This window comes from Kryptolebias marmoratus, linkage group LG10 (genome assembly GCF_001649575.2).
Source record: "Kryptolebias marmoratus isolate JLee-2015 linkage group LG10, ASM164957v2, whole genome shotgun sequence".
In the NCBI taxonomy this organism is placed as follows: domain Eukaryota; kingdom Metazoa; phylum Chordata; class Actinopteri; order Cyprinodontiformes; family Rivulidae; genus Kryptolebias; species Kryptolebias marmoratus.
Window position 1 is genome coordinate 8,351,616 of NC_051439.1, and position 20,606 is coordinate 8,372,221.

At 44.6% G+C, this 20,606-nt stretch overlaps 2 protein-coding genes across 5 annotated transcripts in view; one reads left to right on the forward strand and one right to left on the reverse strand.

The window, feature by feature from the left end:
* zgc:110158 (uncharacterized protein LOC553590 homolog) overlaps window positions 1–12,395 on the forward strand; it is a 45,393-nt gene extending 32,998 nt beyond the window's left edge. The window contains exons 6-18 of one of the 3 annotated variants that reach the window (XM_017414812.3): window positions 4,839–4,922; window positions 6,081–6,140; window positions 6,238–6,304; window positions 6,722–6,786; window positions 6,960–7,021; window positions 7,279–7,324; window positions 7,618–7,653; window positions 7,736–7,787; window positions 8,021–8,091; window positions 8,420–8,498; window positions 8,593–8,621; window positions 8,743–8,844; window positions 10,126–12,395. In XM_017414812.3, coding sequence (XP_017270301.1) covers window positions 4,839–4,922; window positions 6,081–6,140; window positions 6,238–6,304; window positions 6,722–6,786; window positions 6,960–7,021; window positions 7,279–7,324; window positions 7,618–7,653; window positions 7,736–7,787; window positions 8,021–8,091; window positions 8,420–8,498; window positions 8,593–8,621; window positions 8,743–8,844; window positions 10,126–10,155 — 783 coding nt within the window. In that variant the 3' untranslated portion in view covers window positions 10,156–12,395. Of the gene's footprint in view, window positions 1–4,838; window positions 4,923–6,080; window positions 6,141–6,237; window positions 6,305–6,721; window positions 6,787–6,959; window positions 7,022–7,278; window positions 7,325–7,617; window positions 7,654–7,735; window positions 7,791–8,020; window positions 8,092–8,419; window positions 8,499–8,592; window positions 8,622–8,742; window positions 8,845–10,125 lie in introns of all 3 variants that reach the window. The other 2 variants (XM_017414802.3, XM_017414822.3) reach the window with 2 other exon arrangements.
* LOC108233885 (ankyrin repeat domain-containing protein 34B) lies at window positions 11,786–19,219 on the reverse strand. 2 transcript variants are annotated; one of them, XM_037977784.1, is made up of 5 exons: window positions 17,612–19,219; window positions 17,163–17,410; window positions 16,804–16,986; window positions 15,193–15,409; window positions 11,786–14,848 (listed from the first exon to the last, which is right to left on the reverse strand). In XM_037977784.1, exons 2-5 carry the CDS (start codon window positions 17,373–17,375, stop codon window positions 14,193–14,195), a joined length of 1,269 nt encoding a protein of 422 aa, XP_037833712.1. In that variant the 5' UTR covers window positions 17,376–17,410; window positions 17,612–19,219; the 3' UTR covers window positions 11,786–14,192. The 2 variants fall into 2 exon arrangements, with proteins under 2 accessions (XP_037833712.1, XP_024862127.2); XM_025006359.2 differs by having other exon boundaries at window positions 17,163–19,219.
* Window positions 19,220–20,606: the final 1,387 nt, after the last annotated feature.

Below are 20,606 nucleotides of genomic sequence, written 5' to 3' on the forward strand. Positions count from 1 at the left end.
ACGCTGAGAAGTTGACTTATTTTTAACTTTTTCACGAAAGCCTAATTTATACCATTTTGCTGGTTTGTGTAGAATTTGTTTGCACTTACCTTGGGATGAATGCACGGATGTGTTGAGAATAATTAGACTTGAGTAAAAAGTTTAAAAAACACATCTAATATGCATTTTATGAGAAGTATTTGTCAAATCTCTTGAGGAAAGTGTTTCCTAAGTATGAAAATCTAAAAATCTGTCAGGTTTTACTAGAAGACAAGACTGGCTCCCAAACAAATATAAAGGCCCAAGTAAAGTTAGGTACTCCTGCTTTACTCCTCTACATTTATTTCTGAATTGTTTATTAAACTAGTTATGTTCCTATCCATCAGAGCCTCAGAAGCTCACTCTGTTCACTCATCTGTGGCTCGGCTCTCTCGGTGCATTTGTGATTGAACCATCCCGTGTTCATCCGTCCTTCCACTCGTCCGTCCATCTCCATTTCCGTCTGCCTCCGACCCGTCCCGGCTCTGTGAAGGGGAAAGGTTTTCGTGTCGGGAGATGGCTCTCTCTGAAGAGCGAGGAGCACTCCCGAGCACAAGCGCGCGGCGAGCTCGTCCGCTCGCCGACAGAAAAAAAAACCTCATACCTTCACATCCTCTGCGAGCCAGCGCCGTGATGGACAGCGGTGGCATTTGGCGGGAGGCGCGATAAAGTGGTGGCGAGGAGCGAGAGCAAAAAAAAAAAAAAAGCGAGTGCCACAGTTAGAGAGAGAGGGGGAAGAGGGGTGAGAGGAGGAAGAAGAAAAGATGGAAATGCAAAAGACATGGCTACAAGGATTGTTGTGTAGTGTGTTTCTGGTGCTGCCTACCACCATATTGTTTGCTGGTTTAGCAATGCAGGGTGGGGGTATTAGTGAATGTCTGACTGTGAATAAGAAGAAGGAAGGGTTGGAGGGGAGAAGGGTGACGAGATGCATCGGAAGGGCTATTTTTAACATTGGTGGGGGAGTGAGACTGAGCAAAGGTTTGTGTGTGGCTGTTATGTTTAGGGGACCTCGTAACAAAAAGCTTTGGCACTTCACTGTAAAAATGCTTCGTGCTCATTGTTAAAGCAGCATACGTTATCTCCTTGATCCTCGTTTTGTCAATGTTGGACCATGGCTCCTTAACGGTGCTTAAAAACGGGGAACACAGGAAATAAATGTTCACTTAAAAGTGACACGTCGTAGGAATACAAGCAGCCGAGCAAAAGACTTTTATCTGCCGTCACTGGGGGGGTTCTGGGGTTTTACATATCATGACATAAACATGATCTGGTCCTTATCGAGTTCGAAATGTATTCAAATCTAACCTCGAGTGTACACAAATACACAACAGATTCCACCATGCCATTATTTATCAAACAAAAACCAAGTTGAAGTGGAAAAGCTGTGTGCAAGGAACTAGGAGACTAAACTGCTTTCATGGGTAGAAACAGTAGCACCCAAGTGTTGATGATCAAATATACTTTAATTAATTGATTAGCATCTATGTGACCGCCTCTATTAATGCAGGAGCATCGGTATTGTGTTGGTCCGGAGCATACAGCTGTGTGTTTATACGAGGCCAAGGAGGAAAGACAACAGCGCTGAAATTGTTGCTGCCATCGGTTTGGTCGTAAGGTCATTTCCAAACTATTTGGAGTTCATCATTCCACAGAGGAAACAAATATTCACAAGTGGAAAATATTTAGGCTGGCTGCTAATCTTCCCAGGAGTGGATGTCTCGGCGAATTCACCCTAAGGTCAGACTGTGCAAATCTCAGAGAACTGGCAAAAACCCAAGAGCTCCATCTCAGACTACACAGGCCTCAGTTAGCAGGTTCAAGGTTGAAGTTCACGACAGGACAATTAGAGCAAGTATGGTTTGTTCAGAAGGGTTGGCAGGAGAAAACATCCCTCTACAATGAAAATGGCAGCTTGAATTATGTAGAAGTTGTATCTGATTGAACCACAAGACTTCTGGAACAACGTCCTTTGGACAGATAAGACCAAAGTAGAGATGTTTTTACCCACAATGCACAGCAGCATGTTTGGTGAAAACCACAAGTCGGCGTAAACACCCCATACTGTCAAGCACGGTGTTGGAGGGCTGATGGTTTGGGCTCCTCGCAGTCACTGAGTCGACCATGAACCTCTCTGTAGACCAGATGTGAGGCCATCTGTCCGACAGCTGAAGTGTGCCCAAAACTGGGTCATGTTTTCTTTTAGTTTTGTTTTGGTTGACCAGATTTTGCCACCGTCGGATCTGTTGTGTGTTTTCGTACTCCTCAGGTTAGATTTGACTACGATTATTTCCAATTTAGAGTATTTTTAAAAGACTGCAGCACATGACTAATTGAATCCTTGATTAGCTTCTTGCTTTGATAAATCAGATAACAGGAAAATAATCTTTGCTTTCTATTTTTTTAATCCCTTCTCCTATATGCTCTGTAGAGTTTTCTTCAGTATTTTTTCTTTTTGGTACAGACCTTGTGTTCATGTAATCATTGCTGATGTAAAGGGAAGTACAGACAAGGACATTATGATGAAGTAACTAAAACAGTGTGTTTGAAGAAGTTTCAGGGATAAAGAAACAGAACTCATTTCAGTCTGTCTGCATAAAGTAATAGAAAAAAATCAGTATCTTAAGGCTTTGCTTTATTGATTCTCTAATCTGTTATATTAACAAATGTCTGAGCTAAGTGTGCAGTCATGGTGATGGGAAAACCACAACTTAAGGTAATTTAAGAACGCTTACTAGGTCCTGTGCTTGTAGTTTTAATAAATGTTGTAAATAGAGTTTTACAAGAAAGAACCCCCTTTTTTTTTCTTTTGTTGGTAGGTTATCTCAACAGCTCTGTAATGTGGGCGCGTGCTTCCAAGTTTGGTTCAGTTTTTAATTTTTCCTCCAAAGGAAAAAAAACGGAGAACGGCGTCCCCTTTAAAAGGCGCGCCACCCCCGCCGGCCACGTGCTTTCTCACGGACTGTACACCCGCCGACGAGTTTGGGAGTTTGTTGCCGACGACTGTAACGCGTTGAACAAACCTGTACTGCTACAGATGCGAGGTCAGGTCAAAACGACACAGCTTCGTCAGCGTTTTTGAGCACGATATCGGATGTTTTAGTTCTGCGTGACGCAACGCTGAGAAATGCAACAAACTCAATTATAGGAGCGTAGCAAGAGATTGGTGATTTCTACCATCAACAAATTACTTAATAACTCTTCGTAATGCTGCTCATCTGATCCTGTTTTTGATAAGCTGATAAATAGACCAAATAGTGACATCAGAGTGACAATAAATCCAGTTTATTTGTACATTTTATTTAGCTGTGTTCAGCACAGCACGTCCACATTTAGATAAAGGAAACGTGAGCACATTAGTTATTATCTGTCCCGACACATCCACCGATCAGCCCCAATATTTACACTTCCTGACAAGTGGACGGAATAAATTAGAACATCTCATTACAATATAATGTCCTGCTGGTAACCTTTGGCTCTGGCACGCACCAAACAGATCTGCTGCCAAACATCCCAGTGCCCGACACCGCTGGATTCCCCCCAAAGGTCCCGCAGCCGTGCTCCGAAACCAGCGCCGGACCGGGGGGGGGGGACCTGGACAGTAGTCAAACGTATTAGCTGTGTAATTATTATGTTACTGGTGATCATTGACGTATCAGGACGGCGCAGAAAGTGAATCCCAACAACACACGGCTTTAAAAACACAAAAGAAAGTTGCCAGTTCTGATAAATAACCGTGACTAACCCAAACAATGTGGCGCAATAATTGAAATTGGCTTTCTGAAGAAGTGATTCTAATGATTAATCAATTATCTAAAGTAGCTGCTTTATTTTCTGTCGGTCAGCTCATTGGTTAATTGACTAACCTCGGCTCATCTCTTGTGCTCACACATTACCACATTACTGAACAAGTACTGATATTCGATGGCTTTGTTTCGAGAGCAAATGTTGCCGTTTTGAATTTAAAGATGTGGGTCCTTTTGACGTTTTCTTTTTTTTTTTTTTTGTATTATGGATTTCCTTTCAAGCTGAGATGCTGCTGTAGTTTATTAAATCTCAACCTAAAGCCGGCCTTCGCCGATGCTCCTGGAGGCAGAGTGCCGTCGTGCGTTCGGACGCCTGGGAGGGATAGGTGGAAAATTCCATCAGCTGTTTGTAAATCATCCACTCTTGTTTTCTTGGATGAACTGGAAAAGTAAAACACTGGAAGGTACTGAAGTGGCCGTTGCGCAATGACTTACTTAGCAGAGGTTCGTGATATCCTATATGTAAGATTGGGAGCAATTTGGGGAGTTTTCTCCTCACAGGAGCTCGGTTTTGTCGTGAAGTAAGTTTCTAATCAGCAGGAAAGCTTTTAACTTTGACTTATTTTTGTCCTGGTTTGAAGTTGCCACCGGTTCCTGTCCTGTTGCAGTTAGTCTTTGACAACACTGCCCTCAAGTGGTTCAGACGAAAACAGGCTCTCATGTCCAGATGGTCTCAATGATCACCTCTTATGATGTAGCTACGCTGTTTTATAGCCATCTACTGATAAGGTTATGCTTTGTATCATTTTTAGATTTTTGTTTGGACTCAAAGGGGCAATAAACGCTGTTATTTTATGTTTTTTGTCACCTAATATTTTGCCCCAAATTGTCCAGTTTTTCTTCCACTTCCTGCTTCACATTTCCCTCTTCAAACTAAACACCCCCCCCCCACTCCCCCAGACTCCCCCAGCATCGTCTTCCTCTCTCTTCTGACTATGATCGGGTTCTTCCTCCAGGTGTAAACCCCCATTTTTGCCCCCTCCCCTTCTCTGATGTCGCTCTTCTTTCTTAAAGGGACCACCCGGCTCTCAGCAGTCCCCTCATGCACAGCCCCCCCCACACAACCCCAGCAACCCCATGATGGGACCCCATACCCAGGTAAGATGCAAAAAGAAAGAAAGAAAAAAAAAAAAAAAAATCAAACACTGCTCTTGTTTCCTCCCCTCATTCCCTCACCCCCACACACACCATTCACCACTGTCTCTCCTTCTCCTACCCTTGAGCCTTTCCGAGCTCTGGTTCTGTTCTGGCTACTCCCCTCTAGATGTCGCGCCCCCCCCCCTCCAGTTGTGCGCTCCCATTTTTTTATTATTATTTTTTATTTTTTGTGAAAGCCGAGCATCCAGAGGCAGCGGGGCCCGCTCCTCTCCGAGCCCACAGCCAGCTTGTCCCTGCGCGGGATGAATAATTCACTCCCCGCCCCTCCCCCGGAGCAGCTTGTGGGGGGTTGCACACTTATCTTCTCCTTAACACACACACACACAAACACACACCTCTCCCCTCCCCCTTACTTACTTGTTCTTGCATCTAATAAATAAAACAGGGGACAAGCAAAATAAAGGCATCGGGAGATCCACCGATCTACTCGCATTTTCTCAAATAAAGGACCTAACTTCTCGGCCGCTGAAACTTCGAACCTAGAAACGTGCGTACATGTGCGTGCATTTAGTCTTTAAGAAGTTTCGGCCTCGGTCATTGTGTTTCAGCACTTATCCAGAACAGTAGCCGCAGATGCCACTGTGGAGGTAAAGCGAGGGTTCGCCCATTAACTGCGGCAGCTCAGCTCTTCATTCTTGTGGTTTCGAGTTTCGTTCTTGTGTGCGAGAGAGTGTGGACATGCTTCCGCTCAGGCTTTGAACCGTGTTGTTGGCCTTAGGTGTCTCCGACTAAGCCAGGCAGACCACAGGCCGAGTCAGCTTACACCACAGCGAGTGTGAGCGCTGCCTGTAGACACACACACATATGAATACATGCTTTGAGTGCATCTTTCCAGTATAAAAGGGGTTATTAATGCTTATACGACACAGACTTGTGCCGGTGTCTTTTTCTTTTTGGTTACTTGGCAGATATGTTGCTGAATTTTCAGATTTTAGAAGTCATCCTCCATTCTCCAGCCACACTGTGTCCATCTGTGTGTCCACAGAGCAACCTCTGTCTGAGTGCTTTTGGGTTTATCAATAATAGAAATGTCATCTTTTCTGTCCCCTGCATCCCCCTCTCTCCCTGTCTCTCTCTTTCCCCGACTTCCTTTCGCAGCCTTTCATGTCACCGCGGTATCCAGGTGGACCGCGCCCCTCGCTCCGAATGCCAAATCAGGTAAGCGATATTTGGTCGACACGTCCGGGGAAGCCACGTTGCTGACATTCTGCGTTTTTGCTCTCTTTTTGAGTTTCCACCTTTCGTCTCTCCTCAGCCTCCTGGGGGAATCCCAGGGTCTCAGCCTCTCCTGCCAAACAGTTTGGACCCAACAAGACCGCAAGGTAAGGCTCCAGAGAACCGCTCGCGTCCTTTAGTCCAGGGGTGGGCAATCCTGGTCCTGGAGGGCCACCATCCTGCATGTTTTACTTGTTTCTCTGCTCCAACACGCCTGATTTGAATCAGTGGATGATTAACAGGCTTCTGCAGAACAAGAAGAGGTGATTTAACCACTGAATCAGGTGTGTTGGAGCAGGAAACAAGGAAAACATGCAGGATGGTGGTCCAGGATTGCCCACCCCTGCTTCAGTCGGAGCTGGTATTGGTCAGCACATGTATGTGCAGATTTTAATCACAGATTACAGCCACAGGAGTTTTGAGGGTTAAAACTAATGAGATTAGGATGAAGCATCATCTGTGGCACGTGTTAATTCCTGACTTTTACGAGACTAGACATTATATCTACTGCTTTACTGTTTCAGGACATCCTAACATGGGTGGACCAATGAGAATGAATCCTCCCAGAGGAATGGCCATGGGCCCACAGGTACAATTTACACAGAATATACTATTATGTTAACAAACAGGAGTTCTTTTAAACTGTAGTTTCTTTTTTTCTTGCCGTGGTAGCCACTGCAGCACCACATTTAATTGGTTCTAGTCTTCTAAATCAAGACAAAAAGCATTTCCTGTAACAATATTGTTTTTAATGTCTCGCAGAATTACGGTGGCATGAGGCCTCCTCCAAACTCCATGGGTGGTCCCATGCCAGGAATGAACATGTAAGTCCAGTAAAAAGGCCAAATAAGTGTTTGTTTTTTAATGCGTTCATACTTACATTTTAAAAGTTTGGGTTTTAATCCATGAATCATTCTTGTAATTCTGATAAACTGTGACTGTCGGGGTCAAGGCAGACGTACGTCTTATCTTGTTCTGGAGCTTTTTAAAGTCATCAAGGTCTTCTGCATATTGTTGGCTTCTTCGTGGATTCCCATCCTTTTTATCCTGGTCCCGCTCTCACACACACTCTTTTCCTCAGGGGTCCCGGAGGAAGGGGGCCTTGGCCAGGACCTAATGCAAACTCTGTGAGTCAGAAAGCTTAGCTGAATACAAACATTGCACGTGGTGGAAACACTTTTTTTTTTGGCATAATCCCAACATAAAAAAAATCAAATGTCACGTTATGGATTGTAGGTTTATTTCTGTAGTAATTAACTGAACAGATACTCTGAAGGGTTTAACAGTGGGATGGGTGATTAGTTGTGTTTTTAATGTTGTCATAAAGCTGTTAAAGCATGAACTCCTGGTTTGTTAGTGGATTTTTTAAAGGCTGATTCTCGTCTCCACTCTGGCTCATTTGCTCCTCTCTCCCCTGCAGATAGCCTACTCCTCCTCGTCTCCAGGAAACTATGTGGTGAGTTCCTCGAACAGACCCGACAACTTTCCAGAACGCAGCGCGAGTGTCATTTTCAACCTTCGTTTGTTTGTTTTCGCAGGGTCCCCCGGGGGGAGGAGGTCCGCCTGGAACTCCCATCATGCCCAGCCCAGGTGGTGCGTCACCTATGTCCCCAGCACTAACACTCGTCTCTCGTCTCCTTTTTGTTTTCGTCCTCACTAAACAAGCTTGAATGTGTCCCCTCACCAGCCAAGCGCCATCTGTCTGAGTCTTCCCCGTTTTTCTAATTTACTCGTTTTCATTTCTGTATTTGATTCGCTGCCATTGATGGCTCCGATTTCTTGACTCTATTTTTCTTTCTTTTACATTTTGATCCTTTTGTTAGATTCAACTAACTCCAGTGAAAACATCTACACAATGATGAATCCCATTGGACCAGGAGGCAACAGACCCAATGTGAGTATCTCTGTGATTTAACAAGAAACTTCAGTTTCCAACACTACAGATTGATTTTATGTTAAATTAGTTGTAATAATAAAAGCTACACGGTCAACACATTTTGCAGCTACGACAGGATTTGTAAGTACTGTACACCAAACATGAGATAAACCTAATTCTTAGTCTCTGCGCTTCAGAAGAACCGAACAGAAATTACCCAGGGAGGATGAATTAAATAATCTCAGCTTCGCCCCAAGATGAGAAATTCACAATTATGTCTGTGAGTTCAAAGATTAAGAGTATTGTTCCAGTCATTCCTAACGCCTGCTCCACATCCTGTCTCCAGTTCCCTATGGGGCCGGGGCCTGACGGGCCCATGGGAGCCATGGGAGCGATGGAACCGCACCACATGAATGGATCACTAGGTGGGTTTAACCACCGGGGGACTCGGCATCACTGATGGCGGGAATGTTGTCTTTCTTTTTGGGTTAAACTCACTTTAACCGTTTCCCTTTGCAGGATCTGGGGATATGGACGGGTTGCCAAAGGTAAGTAAATGTCAGAGTTTCCATAAATGTGGCTTTGGTTCAGTTCTGTGCATCGCTGACGTGAGCAGGAGGCCGCTTATCGGTTCGCCTCACCCTCTCCCCCCCTCCCTCTCCCAACCAGAGCTCTCCTAACAACATGGGAGGCATGAACAATCCTCCTGGAACGCCGCGGGACGACAGCGAAATGGGCGGCAACTTCTTGAACCCATTCCAAAGCGAAAGTGTGAGTGGAGTGTGTTACTGACATCTCACAACCCCTAACGGTTCTCCTTGCTGTCCCGACATAAACCAGTGGAAGAATGCAAGCAGAGGGGCTCGTCTTGTTTTGCAGACCGTGAATTTATTTTTTAGAATGTGTTTTGTCCCTATTTTTATTATTATTATTCACTTACTTTTGTGGCTTGTTAGTTATTAGTCAAATATTTACTGGATAAAAGAGGTAGCAGTGTTGCTTTTTGACCTGACATTTTAGCCTTTCAGGCTTTCTTTATGTTATGAGACGTCTTAGAAGAAGGGAAGAATAAGAAAGGAGTTCTGATTCACCAACTCGTAGCTGTCCTGTTAGAGTCAATTAAAAACACATAGAGCTATGTGAATGAGAAAAAAAAAAAAGACAGATCTCCTCTATGAGTGGAGCGATGCAGCCAGCATTTTCAACAAAAAAACCCCAAACAAATTCTGTTCCTGCGCTCGTTATGACGCAACACAGGAGCCGAGTGTTAGGCTGCCAAGATGCACTTGGCAGTTCATCAGGACCCCACTGATTCAGAATAAACCCAGCACCAACCGAGGGTGGCGTCGTGGCCACAAGGAGCCGAGCAGATGTGTGGAAAAACATTTAGTTTGTAGCGTCCATGCCTTCCCTAATCACAGATGCATAAAAGCCATTAGTAAATCGTAAAATGGTGCTTTTCAACTTGGGGACACAGCACTGTAAATTTGAAAAGCGAACCAGAATCCTGGTGTTCTGCTTGCATTGTAGCCGCTCACTCATCGCTCAGAAACCGCGATCGCAGCCAAGTGAAACAGAAGCCCTTTGAACTTTGTTTTATCTAATTGGTTGGACAATCGGGGCGTTATCTAATTGAACCGCTTACAGAAACTCGTTGTCTCAGGAGCGCAACAGGTGGAGCGGGCGCACTATTCCTCGCATTGTGTAAAACTGTGACGGCGTCCTACCCTCGTCCTGGGGAGCCACGGGCGGCACAGGCTGAACTCTGATGACTGGAGCCGACCAATCAGCTGTCCCGAGCAGATGTTACCTCACAGACCGATTGGACACCTGGTGTATAAATGGGAAGCTGCAGTTGTAGTTCTGGGTGTCGTCTTATTTCATAAAAAGAGTTTGACGCCCATCTAAGAGGACAAACTGATCCTGAAGTCTGTGCTGCCTCTGACTCTGCAGGGCTGGGGTTTGAGCGCCCTCTGGTGTTTAAATGTTGTCTGTGACATATCCACTCATCTGTGCCCTCCTCCCTCCCCCCGTCCCTCTTTCTCTTTTCAGTATTCACCCAACATGACGATGAGTGTGTGATTTTCTTTTTCTTTTTTTTTTTCGGTATGTTTTTTTTTTCCTTCCCTCCCTAAATTTTTGTGACCCTACACCCATTTTTTATTTTTTATTTTATTAAATCCTTCCTCCACCTTGGATTGGACCACTCCTTACAAACACACACACACACACCCTCTGTCCCTTCCCCCTGATGGGGACCCTCCACCACCACCACCCGCTGTCCCCCTCTCACCCCGGGAACCCCACGGCCGGCGCAGCCTTCCGGGACGGCCCTCGAGCACGCTGGGACTCTAATTAAGCCGGGCCCTCCTGGAGCGTGCAAAATGGCCGCGGGCGTGAGCAGGAAGCCGTCGCAGAGCAACAGGAAGAGCCTCCTCTCCGACTCCGGCCCCAGCCTCTCCGGCTTCCTGTCGGGGTCCAGACAATGAGCGAGGGATGGAGGAGAGAGAGAGAGAGAGAGAAGAGACTGAGAAACACAGCCCTCCCTCACAGACGCAGTGTCTCTTTGCAGCTGCCTGGAACCTCATCAACCACAACTTTGAATTTTTCTCTCACTTAAAAAAAAGAAAAAAAAAAAATCATCTTTTTTTCGCTGCTGTTCCCGACAGATTCAGTGGCAGGTCGGATGACACGACCTCTGTGTCCCTCCCACACTGTTTTATGTGCGTGTACATTTGTAACAGAGGTGTTGTGATGATCAATGAACATGTTTTTCCATATTTTTTTTGTGTATGTATTGTATCATTGTTATTTTTATTATTGTATTATTGTTATTAATAATATTGGTATGATCATTTTAAGACTAGGTTCTAATATTTTTTTTGTTGTTATTACGGGCACATTATTATAATGAAGACAGCACATGTGCACACAAGTCAGAAATCCTCTGCTGTGTAAGATTATGGCTTTTTATCAGCACACCGCCCCCTGCTGGTAAGATTATGTCCATCATGGTACTGATTGGTTTTAAAACATCTCCATTTTTTTTTTTTTTGCTAATGAGCAGAAGCCTTTTTAGTCGCTTCTGTTCAGTAAAATGCACAGCTCTATTTATTTATGTTCCTTTTAATTTGTTCGTGAACTTTTGTTACCCTTTTATTTTTTTTATTTTTTAAGTGTTATTCTTGGTTCTTGTCAACCGCAGAACTAGTAGCAACCGTGTAAACACGCAGAAGCGCTCAGGAGCGACTCGTCTCTGTCTGACATCATTACGCGCCCCCCTCCCCGTCCATCTGAGCCCCGAAGGTGCTGAGGTCGTCACAGGTGGTCACCATTTTGACCCCCCACCCCCCACTCATGCTGCTCTTCTACTGTGCACAGAGTTCGTGATATCTTCTTTCTGCTGATATTGGATCATCTTTATTTTGTTTGTTTGTTTGTTTGCTGATTACGTTCACGTCGTGCATGTTTGCGCTGGATCTCGATGGGCAGGTAGGATTTCTGCCCGCCCGCCGAGTCGGCTCTGCGCTTTCTTTGTGGAGAACAGCAGGTTAGGAAGCAGCAAAGGCTTTGCTCTGTTGACCGTAACGAATGGCGTCCCTCCTCCGTCTTTTCTCACCCTTCCACCAAGCTGCCAGTCCCACATCACATCCCCCTCCTCCCACTCTAATTATATTATTGTTTGTTGGGTTTTTTTTTTTTGTACAACTCCTCCATCGTTTTGATTTCAAACCATATTTCTTTTGTAAATATTGTAAAATGCATTTTGATATCATTGACATGTTTTGATATTTCAAATCACAATTTACCAGTTGATCAGTAACGTGCTGATTCGGGCGACTTGTGTGTATTTGCGCGGAGATACGGCGTATCTTTTGCTCAGATTTTAATATGAACAAGGAGAAACCGGAGGCTGCTACAGACTACGATGCTATTTCACCTCATAACAGAGACAGACGGGGACAGACGTTGGGGTGGGGCTCTGCGTCACGTCAGAGCCCCACAAGGTCCGCCGGGACAAAAATGGAAACGATTCATAGACGATTCCCTTCGAAAACTCACCGTAATATCAAACGTAAATCTGCCCCCTTGTTCTGGAAAACCTGTTCCGAGGGGCAGATATTAAAATAATGAAAACTATGCTATTGTTGGCAGGGTTCGCACGGACAGGCCCCTTTCTGTCAGGCTCAGACACACTGGCTCTCAATCCGACACGCCGGGGACCAGGGGACACACTTTACTATGAAGGATTTAAAAAAAAAAAAAAAATCTATTTAAAATAGGGGCAGAGGAAATATTTGTGTAAGTAAGCGGAGGACGAGGCGGAGAGAGTTCAGGAACGTTGCATTTTCTCCCCATGTACTTTGAAATATTGTTGTATAAAATGCAGTCCGACTTTTCTCTTTCTGTCCTGTAAGTAAAGCCGTCACAATGTTGATCATTTCTGTATTTCTATCGTGCTGATGTATATTACTGTAACATTAAAGGGTAGGGAGGGTAAAGAGAGGACTTTTGAGGGGGTTTGAGAGCAGAGATTTTTTTTTATTTTTTTTTTTCAGTTCAGTTCCTCAGTTTTCCTCTTGATGACAAAGCAGTATTGAATACGAGGCAGTCTATCCCCAGGAAGTTGCTTTGTATCATGTTAGGGTAGTTTCAGATCCTAAATGTCTTGTGTAGTAAAATAAGAGGTTCCTTCGTACGTTTCTTTATATTGTAAAGTTGCTTTAGACAAAAAAATGTTGCTTATTGGGGGAAAAAAAAGGTGGGAACTCTGCATTGATAATTAATGTACTTTATTTTTTTTTGGTTTCGTTTTAATTTTCATCAACTTGTCAGTCGTTTTTTGCCTGTGTCCCCCTTGTTGTAGATACATATTAAAAACAAATAAAATGACTTCACTCCTTTTGCCATGATATGAGTTTTTTTTGTTTTTTTTTTCTCCTGGAATTGAATCATTAAGCTTTTAAGATCGAAGGAGGAAACATTCTTTGGTTAAGTTTGGATATTGCATATATTTTTATTTACTTGAAAAGCTCAAATATTTAAAGGACAAGTCTGAAACTTTTTATTCTTCATGAAATAGAAGGGTGAAATGTTTCAAGTTTTCTTTATTTACATTTTCAGAAATTAACAGTTCAAAACTCATAAGTAGAAACACTAAAAAGACTGATTACTGTCCTTTTTCCCCCCCAGTTTTTTAAATTGTTTTTAGGTCTTGTCATTTATGACCAAATAGTTAAGTTTCTCAAAACAAATTCCTGATTTTATTGAAAAGTCAAAACTAACCTAATTGATTTTGAACCAAATATCCAACAGCAGAAATATAATAAAAACATCAAATCTTATTATATTCTTTGCGTTTAGTGGTTAATTTAGCAATAAAATGTTAACTCAGACTTTTCAAAGTGGGCTCCTGTGGAAACGTCTTGAACAGTTAGTATCTTACCTGCCATGACTCTGTGAAAGACCTTCGTTTGGAGAAATGGGGCTTAGGGTCAAATAGTTACAAACATTTAGTGCCTCATCAGCTGACATCGGTCGTAGGTCATGGAGGGTGAAAAAAATGGCAGAAGTCTTCCTCCGGTTTTATAACTCTTTAATGAACGCCACATTAGCTAATATTAAAGACACTTTTGAGTGACGCTGTTTAGTTTGTCACTTTTCTGAACAGGATGATGTTCGTGGCACTACACGCCATAATATGGCGATGGCGCCGAGGCTGCAGAAAGAATCAGACCTCTGGGAGATGAGACTAGACGTGCTGATCAGGTGAGCAGATACATTCGACGGCCTCGGCATCATCTGCATACAGTCCGACTGTCTATTCAGCGCTCATATATTCTTGTATAATACAGTGACAAGCTAACACCACTTCAAAAATGGCCAGACTAGTCCTTTAACTCTGATCAGATTGATGAGCTAACAGCTAGTCTGAACAAGATCAATACCAAAGTGGACTGCTGCAGTCCTAAAATGACTTCAATATCATTTTTGAAATAATAGTTCATATGGAAACATTATGGACCAGTTTCACATTACAGATTCCTGCCAAACGTGTCCCAAGTCTGGTCTTTCATTAGAGCTCTGACTCATAGTTTTGCTTCAGGCGGAGTAAAGTTTCAGAGGTCTGAATGCGCTCCTCTGGCTTGTTCAAGCTGCACTGAGTGACGCCGCCGCGACGTCCCGCCTCTGTCGCTGTAACAGCAGGCCGGAGGCGCGACCAGGGAGGTGGCGGAGGAGGCCAGGGGCGGGAGGGACGCCGGCCGGAGGGAGGAGCGGGGCGGGTGAGGCTGGAACACGGCGGCCCTGCGTTCGGAAGGCAAAACTTGGCTCGGCACCTGCAGGCGGGAGTCTGACTGGTTCAGTAAGGGAGGGAGGTGCAGCAGAGGTGGGACCAGTGTGACGGAGGGGAGGGTGTTCCTGCGGAGCTGGGAGTGAGAGGGTGAGGCTGGCCCTCCTGGTGTTGAACACAGCTCCTCAGTTAGAGAAAGGACCGATGGTGTCTTGTCTCTCCGTTGAGCCACACTCCCATCACACAGCTTCTTGTCTCCTTCCTCTTCGCTTCCTCCCCCCCTCGAACCCTGACCACCTGTGCCCTCCGTCAGCCTCTTCTCCCTCACGCCCGCCTCGTACACTCTGTGCAGAGAAGCCAGGTTCTGAATGGCCAGCCAGGGTTCAGACGAAATCCTGGGCCTGGAAGCTGGAAAACTGCACGGGCTCAGTGAGCTCAGCTCGCAGGACGAACGTCGGCTGCTGCTGCCACTTCCATGTTTGTCTGCCAGAAGTGAATGAGACAGTTTAAGAGTCAACCCCACACATAAAGACCTGAGTCGGGCTTCACTGTGTGTGGTGTTAGCAAAATATCTTATGGCCCAGAGGTTTTAATGAGACCCTGGATGTAAGTAAAACTGATCAACTTTGAGTCAACCCAGTTCAAGATGGCTGCCATCTAATCAACTCTAGTTAACGCAAGAATGGCTTCAAAACAGGTTGTTTTAATCAGCTGTTGTTGTCGTTTTAGACCCGCCTTTGTCAAACATCGCTCTTCCACGCACACACGCATCAGAGAGAGTAGTTAAAACTATCCGGAGTCAATAACCATGACCTGCTCAGACTCACTCGTTCCTCTGAAGTTGAAGATGTTTTCTCCCTCAGGCGAGTTCGGCGAGCCCGTCTTCAGGACGATCTCGGATGGGGACATGCAGGACACCGGCGAGGAGTCCAAGGACGGGGGAACGTTCAGGTAGCGCCTGGTCACCGGGTTTCCATTCGCACCCATCTCTGTGGCGATGATGATGATGTCACGACCCCTGGCCCGGCAGGCGTCCATTAACAGCTGCGGGTGGAGAAGCAATGGTGAGGTGTTTTATCTTTTACTGATTTTATGATAACAGTGTTCAGTTGGACCGTTAGGAATCAAGAGTTTGAAGAGATTAACTGTGGCGTTCCTCAAGGTTCAGTGTTTGGTCCTTAACTTTTTATTTAATTTCTGACTGATTATGAAGTCAAATACACTAAAATGTAAAGAGACAGTTAATTAAAATGATTACAAAGCTAGAAATAAATTATTGACAAATCATTTTAAGTTTTTTTGTACTAAGATTCATTGATGAAGATTATATAGGAGGAAATTTAACTTCATCCATCCATTTATTATCTGCCACTTGTTCCAAAGTTGGGTCGTTGGGCAGCAGCTTGAGCAGGGAAGCCCAGACATCTTTTTCCACAGCCACCTCCTCCAGCTCTTTAGGAAAGATTCCCAGGCCAGTCAAGAGTCATAGTCTCTCCAGCGCGTCCCGGGTCCTCCCTGGGGTGTCCTCCCAGTAGGACATGCCTGGAACACTTAGGGAGACATCCATCTTTACTAGATGATCGAACCACCTCAACTGGCTCCTCTCGATGTGGAGGTGCAGCGGCTCTACTCCAAGTCCCTCCGAGATAACCGAACTTCTCACCCTGTTTCTAAGGGAGAACCCAGCTACCCTTCGGAGAAAACTGATTTCGACTGCCTGGATCAGCGATCTCCTTCTTTTGCTCACTACCCAAAGTTCCTGACCACAGGTGAGGGGAGGAATGTGGACCGACTGGTAAACAGAGAGTTTTACCTGCAGCTCAGCTTCCTCTTCACCATAACAGACTGGTACAGAGTAATCAATACTGCAAAAGCTGCACAGATCTGTCTGTCGGTCTCGCGCTCCATTCTTCCCTAACTCGTGAACAAGACCCTGAGAAACTTAAACTCCTCCACTTGAGGCAGCACCTTGTTCCCAACCCGGAGAGAGCAGTCCTCCCTTTTCCAGCTGAGGACTGTGGCCTCAGATTTGGAGGTGCTGATCCTCATCCCGGCCGCTTCACATTCGGCTGTGAACGGCTCCAGTGAGAGCTGGAGATCACAGCACGATGACGCCAGCAGGACCACATCATCTGCAAATAGCAGAAATGGGATCCTAAGGGCACTGAACCGGACCCCTTTCCACCCCCTGGCTGCACCAAGAACTTCTGTCCATAAAAGCCATGAACAAAACCAGTGACAACGAGCAGCCCTGTCAAAGTCCAACTCTCCTCCTGAAGAGGTCCAACTTACTGCCGACAATGGGAACTTTTAGAGTTCAACCAGAACTTGAGCTCTAAAAGTTACTTTATTACAAAGCAGAGCTCAGTATTTCAGCACAGGAAGTAAAATGACAGAATGATGAGGACGATGAGCCTGTCCTGTTCATCCTGACTAACCTGCACGGTGGGCTGGTGCTGTGCATTGATGGCGTAGACCAAAGCCGAGGCTCCCGAGCAGTCCTCCGCGCAGGGGTCGGCTCCCGCAGCCAGGAGGGTTTGTGCCACCTGGACCCCGGCCCGCTCCATACAGGCGTACATCAGAGCAGTACGGCCAGTGTGGTCCTGTGCATTCGGATCTGCCTGATTGGGACAAAACGCCATACTTCAATGGATTCCCTTTGAAAAATGACCACCCCAAATGTCCCAGACTGATGTCTCAGATGTGACTTTGAACAGCAAAAACTGCATTACGAAATGACTAATCCTCCACGTGAGCATGCAGCACAAAGAACACGTATCGCGTGTTTTCAGCTGACCTTATTCTGGAGCAGGTATCTGAGGAGTTTCACAGTCTCGGGCCCAGCGGGCTCCCCCCTCAGGGCCTTACAGGCAGCCAGGAGAGCCGTCTCTCCTCTGGGGTTGCTCCCGTTCACCTGAGCTCCACCTTCCACCAGCAGGCGCACCAGACGGAGCTTACCAGAGCAGGCTGCGTTGATGAGGGGCGCGCAGTCTGTCAGGGGATCCTGCATCTCCCGGAGCGAACAAGAGTCGGACGGATTTTCACCTAAATTCATGAAAGAATTTGGACGTTTCCTGATATTTTATTGGTCAAATTGATTCTGAATTGGTGCTCGGCAAGTGAAAACACCATTTAACAACAAAACTGGGGACAGAGCTCAGCTAATGTTGCTGAAGTCTAATTCTGCTGATGTTCTAATTGACAAAAACATAAATGCTCATTGCACAAACAGCAAACTTTGCTTACCTCAGTGCTCTCTGTTTGATGGTTTTTTATCCATTACTCATCTATAAAACGAGTAGAAAAGACGTCATCTTGAGTTCATTCAGTTGCTGCATGAAAAGAACCGCTGAATTCATCTGAAGCTTTAGTTGTTGTTTTTTTTGATTGTGTCTGCAGCATGAAGTGAGTTCTGTCTGCAGCTTCCCCTGTCCTGAACTGCCCTCTCTTCCTGCTGGCTCAGGGGAGGGTTCAGCTCAGGGCAAAGCCTTCAAAGTCAGAAGCGATTTCCAGCCCTAAATGTCACCTGTTGCAGATGCTGCTCCACAAAGAACCCGGAGGGCCTTTGATTCGAGTCAGCTTTGAGCGGCTCTCATGTGCTGTGAGACCACCGCCTGTGTTCAAACGCGAGCGGGGGGGGGGAGAGACAAACGGCACGCACAAAATGAACTCACAGCGGCTCGTTTTTGGGCTTCCAACTCTGTGGTGCACTCTTTTTTTTCTTCTTTGCATCAAGAGGCTGTCCTGGTAAATAATTACACAAAAGGAAAAAGGGACTCAAGCTCTCTGTTTGCAAACCCCATAAATACTTGATGCGCAATCAAGTCAAACCACGATTAGTTACAGCTGATGAAATTTGTCCAGCACAAGCAGACATCAGCGAGATAAAGATGTTCACCTTGTTAATATGCAAATAAGACGGTGGCGTGTGCAGAAAGAAGCCTTGTGTCAACATGTCCGTGGAAAATTACACCAAGGATCTTCCATAACTGAGCGATAAAGGCAAATTTGAGTTGACACACGGAGTTTTCCGTCATTAAATAACAAGTATCGAATTTGTTGTTGACAAAGTCAGACCTGTGTTCATCAATCAGTGACTTCGAAAACAGGCCCAAGGTTTTAGGGCTGCGTTTAGATCTCCCTCCAAAGACTGCCTCCTAACATGTTCGGCTGAAAGGATGTGTTTACGACTTTGTTCCTTTTGTGACACATTTTGAAAAATGTGGAGCCAATATGGTTTCTTAGTTCTCATCGGGTCAAAAAGAAATCCCACGGGAAAAACTTAAAAAACATTTTTAAAATTTTTTTGAAGGGCATTTTTATAAAGCCACTGACACTTAACATAAATAATGAGGCTCATTCTAATCACCTTTGCTGACAGCTTAAATCGAGCCAATTCAACATGTGGCTCATGGGCCAAATGCGTACCGTTTTTAAAATTTCTTTGGCCGTCACAAAGCAGCCAGAACCCCAAACCGACTTGTCTGAATATGATGCCAAAAACGTACATACCAGAGCAACGTTTATACCTTGAGAGTCATATTAAGCTAGTAGAAGTCCTTGTGGTTGACCCATCCGTCCAGCTGCAGGTGTCTCTGAACGCCTGGATCCTAATTTCCTTCACATAGAGGTCATCTCCACCAGGAGCCACCCACCTGATGCCGACATTTGTTTGATATTTGAATAAGCAAATGTGACCCGTACAGGTCAGAGTGAGGAATATTTCAATATTGAGTTATAATCAGTTTCAAATTCTCCGTCTCAAAAGCTTCAATATGAGACGCAGTTTGTTGAGATTGTGGCGATTCGTCACCTGGCAACAAGCTAGTTTTGTGTGCGAGGGTGCTGAATTGAAAACTCGATTTTTATTGGTCTGGAGTGACGTCATCGGGAATTCCAGCCCTATATTTGAAACGGGCAAACCCCGACCTTCACAGTGACAGACTCTACACAAAGGGATTTCCCGGCGCCTTTCCTGGATTACTAATAATTGAAGGATTATTTCTGAAGACATACCTCTTAGAAAACTTTAATTTAAAAGGCAGATTGGGAAGATTGTTTGCTAATTTAGTTACTGGGATCATTAGAGGGTGCCTAATGGACGCAGATCTCAATTAATGTAAAAACAAATATGTCCAATAATGGAGTCAGTGCCTCCTGCATGCTGCACAGGTGGGTTCTGTGGTGGTGCTTTTTGTTTTCCTACGTTATACAACTCTGCATCACAATCTACAACTACTACTGCACTTAATGTTACACTGTTAAGATTGTAGTAGTTTTAAAGTAGATAAATTAGGTCTCTCTCTACCTGCTGTAACATTAAAAGTGATTCTCAGATTTTCAGTCATTAACTAACCATTAGGATTTATGTCATAAAGAATACATAACTCAAAAAAAGTCCTCTCTGACCCAAGAGTGTTTTTATGTTCTGGGTTTTGAACATATTTCTGTGCTTTTACTTTGAAACTTTCAGCCCACTTTCATTTTTTACACCAAAAATCTAAACTGAAGGCTGATGTTTGCAACAATTTTAATGAATTTTGAAATACAGGCTAATTCAGTCTAACTCTAATTTATTCAAATTTACTATCAGCTGCTTATTCATACACTAATTGGCTTGTTTTGTTTTGTCATTTCCAAGCCCATATATGGTGATCACTTCCTCCAGTACAGGGTGTATATATATTATTTTATGTTTTAAAAATGTGTTTAATACAAACCAGGTTGAATTCGGGGACTCTGTGATCACTGTTTATCAGTAGAATGGCTCACCATGTTTTAAAGCAGATTATTATTCCACTTTTTCCATGCGCAGTAATAAAAAAGAAGGTAGAAAATGCAGGAATGTTTAGCTGGTTTGGCCACATGGGATGTCTGTAAAGCCTGATCGGAGTTGAACTGCCTCCATTTAACTTATAATGTTGTGTAAACTCCCAGTGGGGATGTTGCTCATGTTAAAAACACACCTCGCCCATGTTGTTTCGAGGTAATCCGACTAAACTGGTTCATTTGTTGCCCTTTTATAACTCAGGTCACTTTAAACTCGATAAATAGAACAAATCAAAACACACACAAGTCAAAATGAAATCTTAAGAACTACTTTGGCACCATTAAACAATATTTATATAAGGATTTTTTTTGTTATTTTTTTAGGCATCAGAGAAATCTTGTTCAACAAGTTTCATCGCTGCACCTCAGACAACCTTGATCCAATAATCTTATGAAGCAGTAAAACCAGGTC

Excerpts from the sequence above, each read along its gene's own strand:
- LOC108233885 (XM_025006359.2), bottom strand. The coding sequence starts at position 17,420 with ATGAATTTAGGTGAAAATCCGTCCGACTCTTGTTCGCTCCGGGAGATG. Across the intron at positions 15,410-16,803 it reads AGCACCAGCCCACCGTGCAG|CTGTTAATGGACGCCTGCCG; the intron begins GTTAGTCAGGAT and ends CTCCACCCGCAG. Across the intron at positions 14,849-15,192 it reads CTTCAACTTCAGAGGAACGA|ACAAACATGGAAGTGGCAGC; the intron begins GTGAGTCTGAGC and ends CACTTCTGGCAG.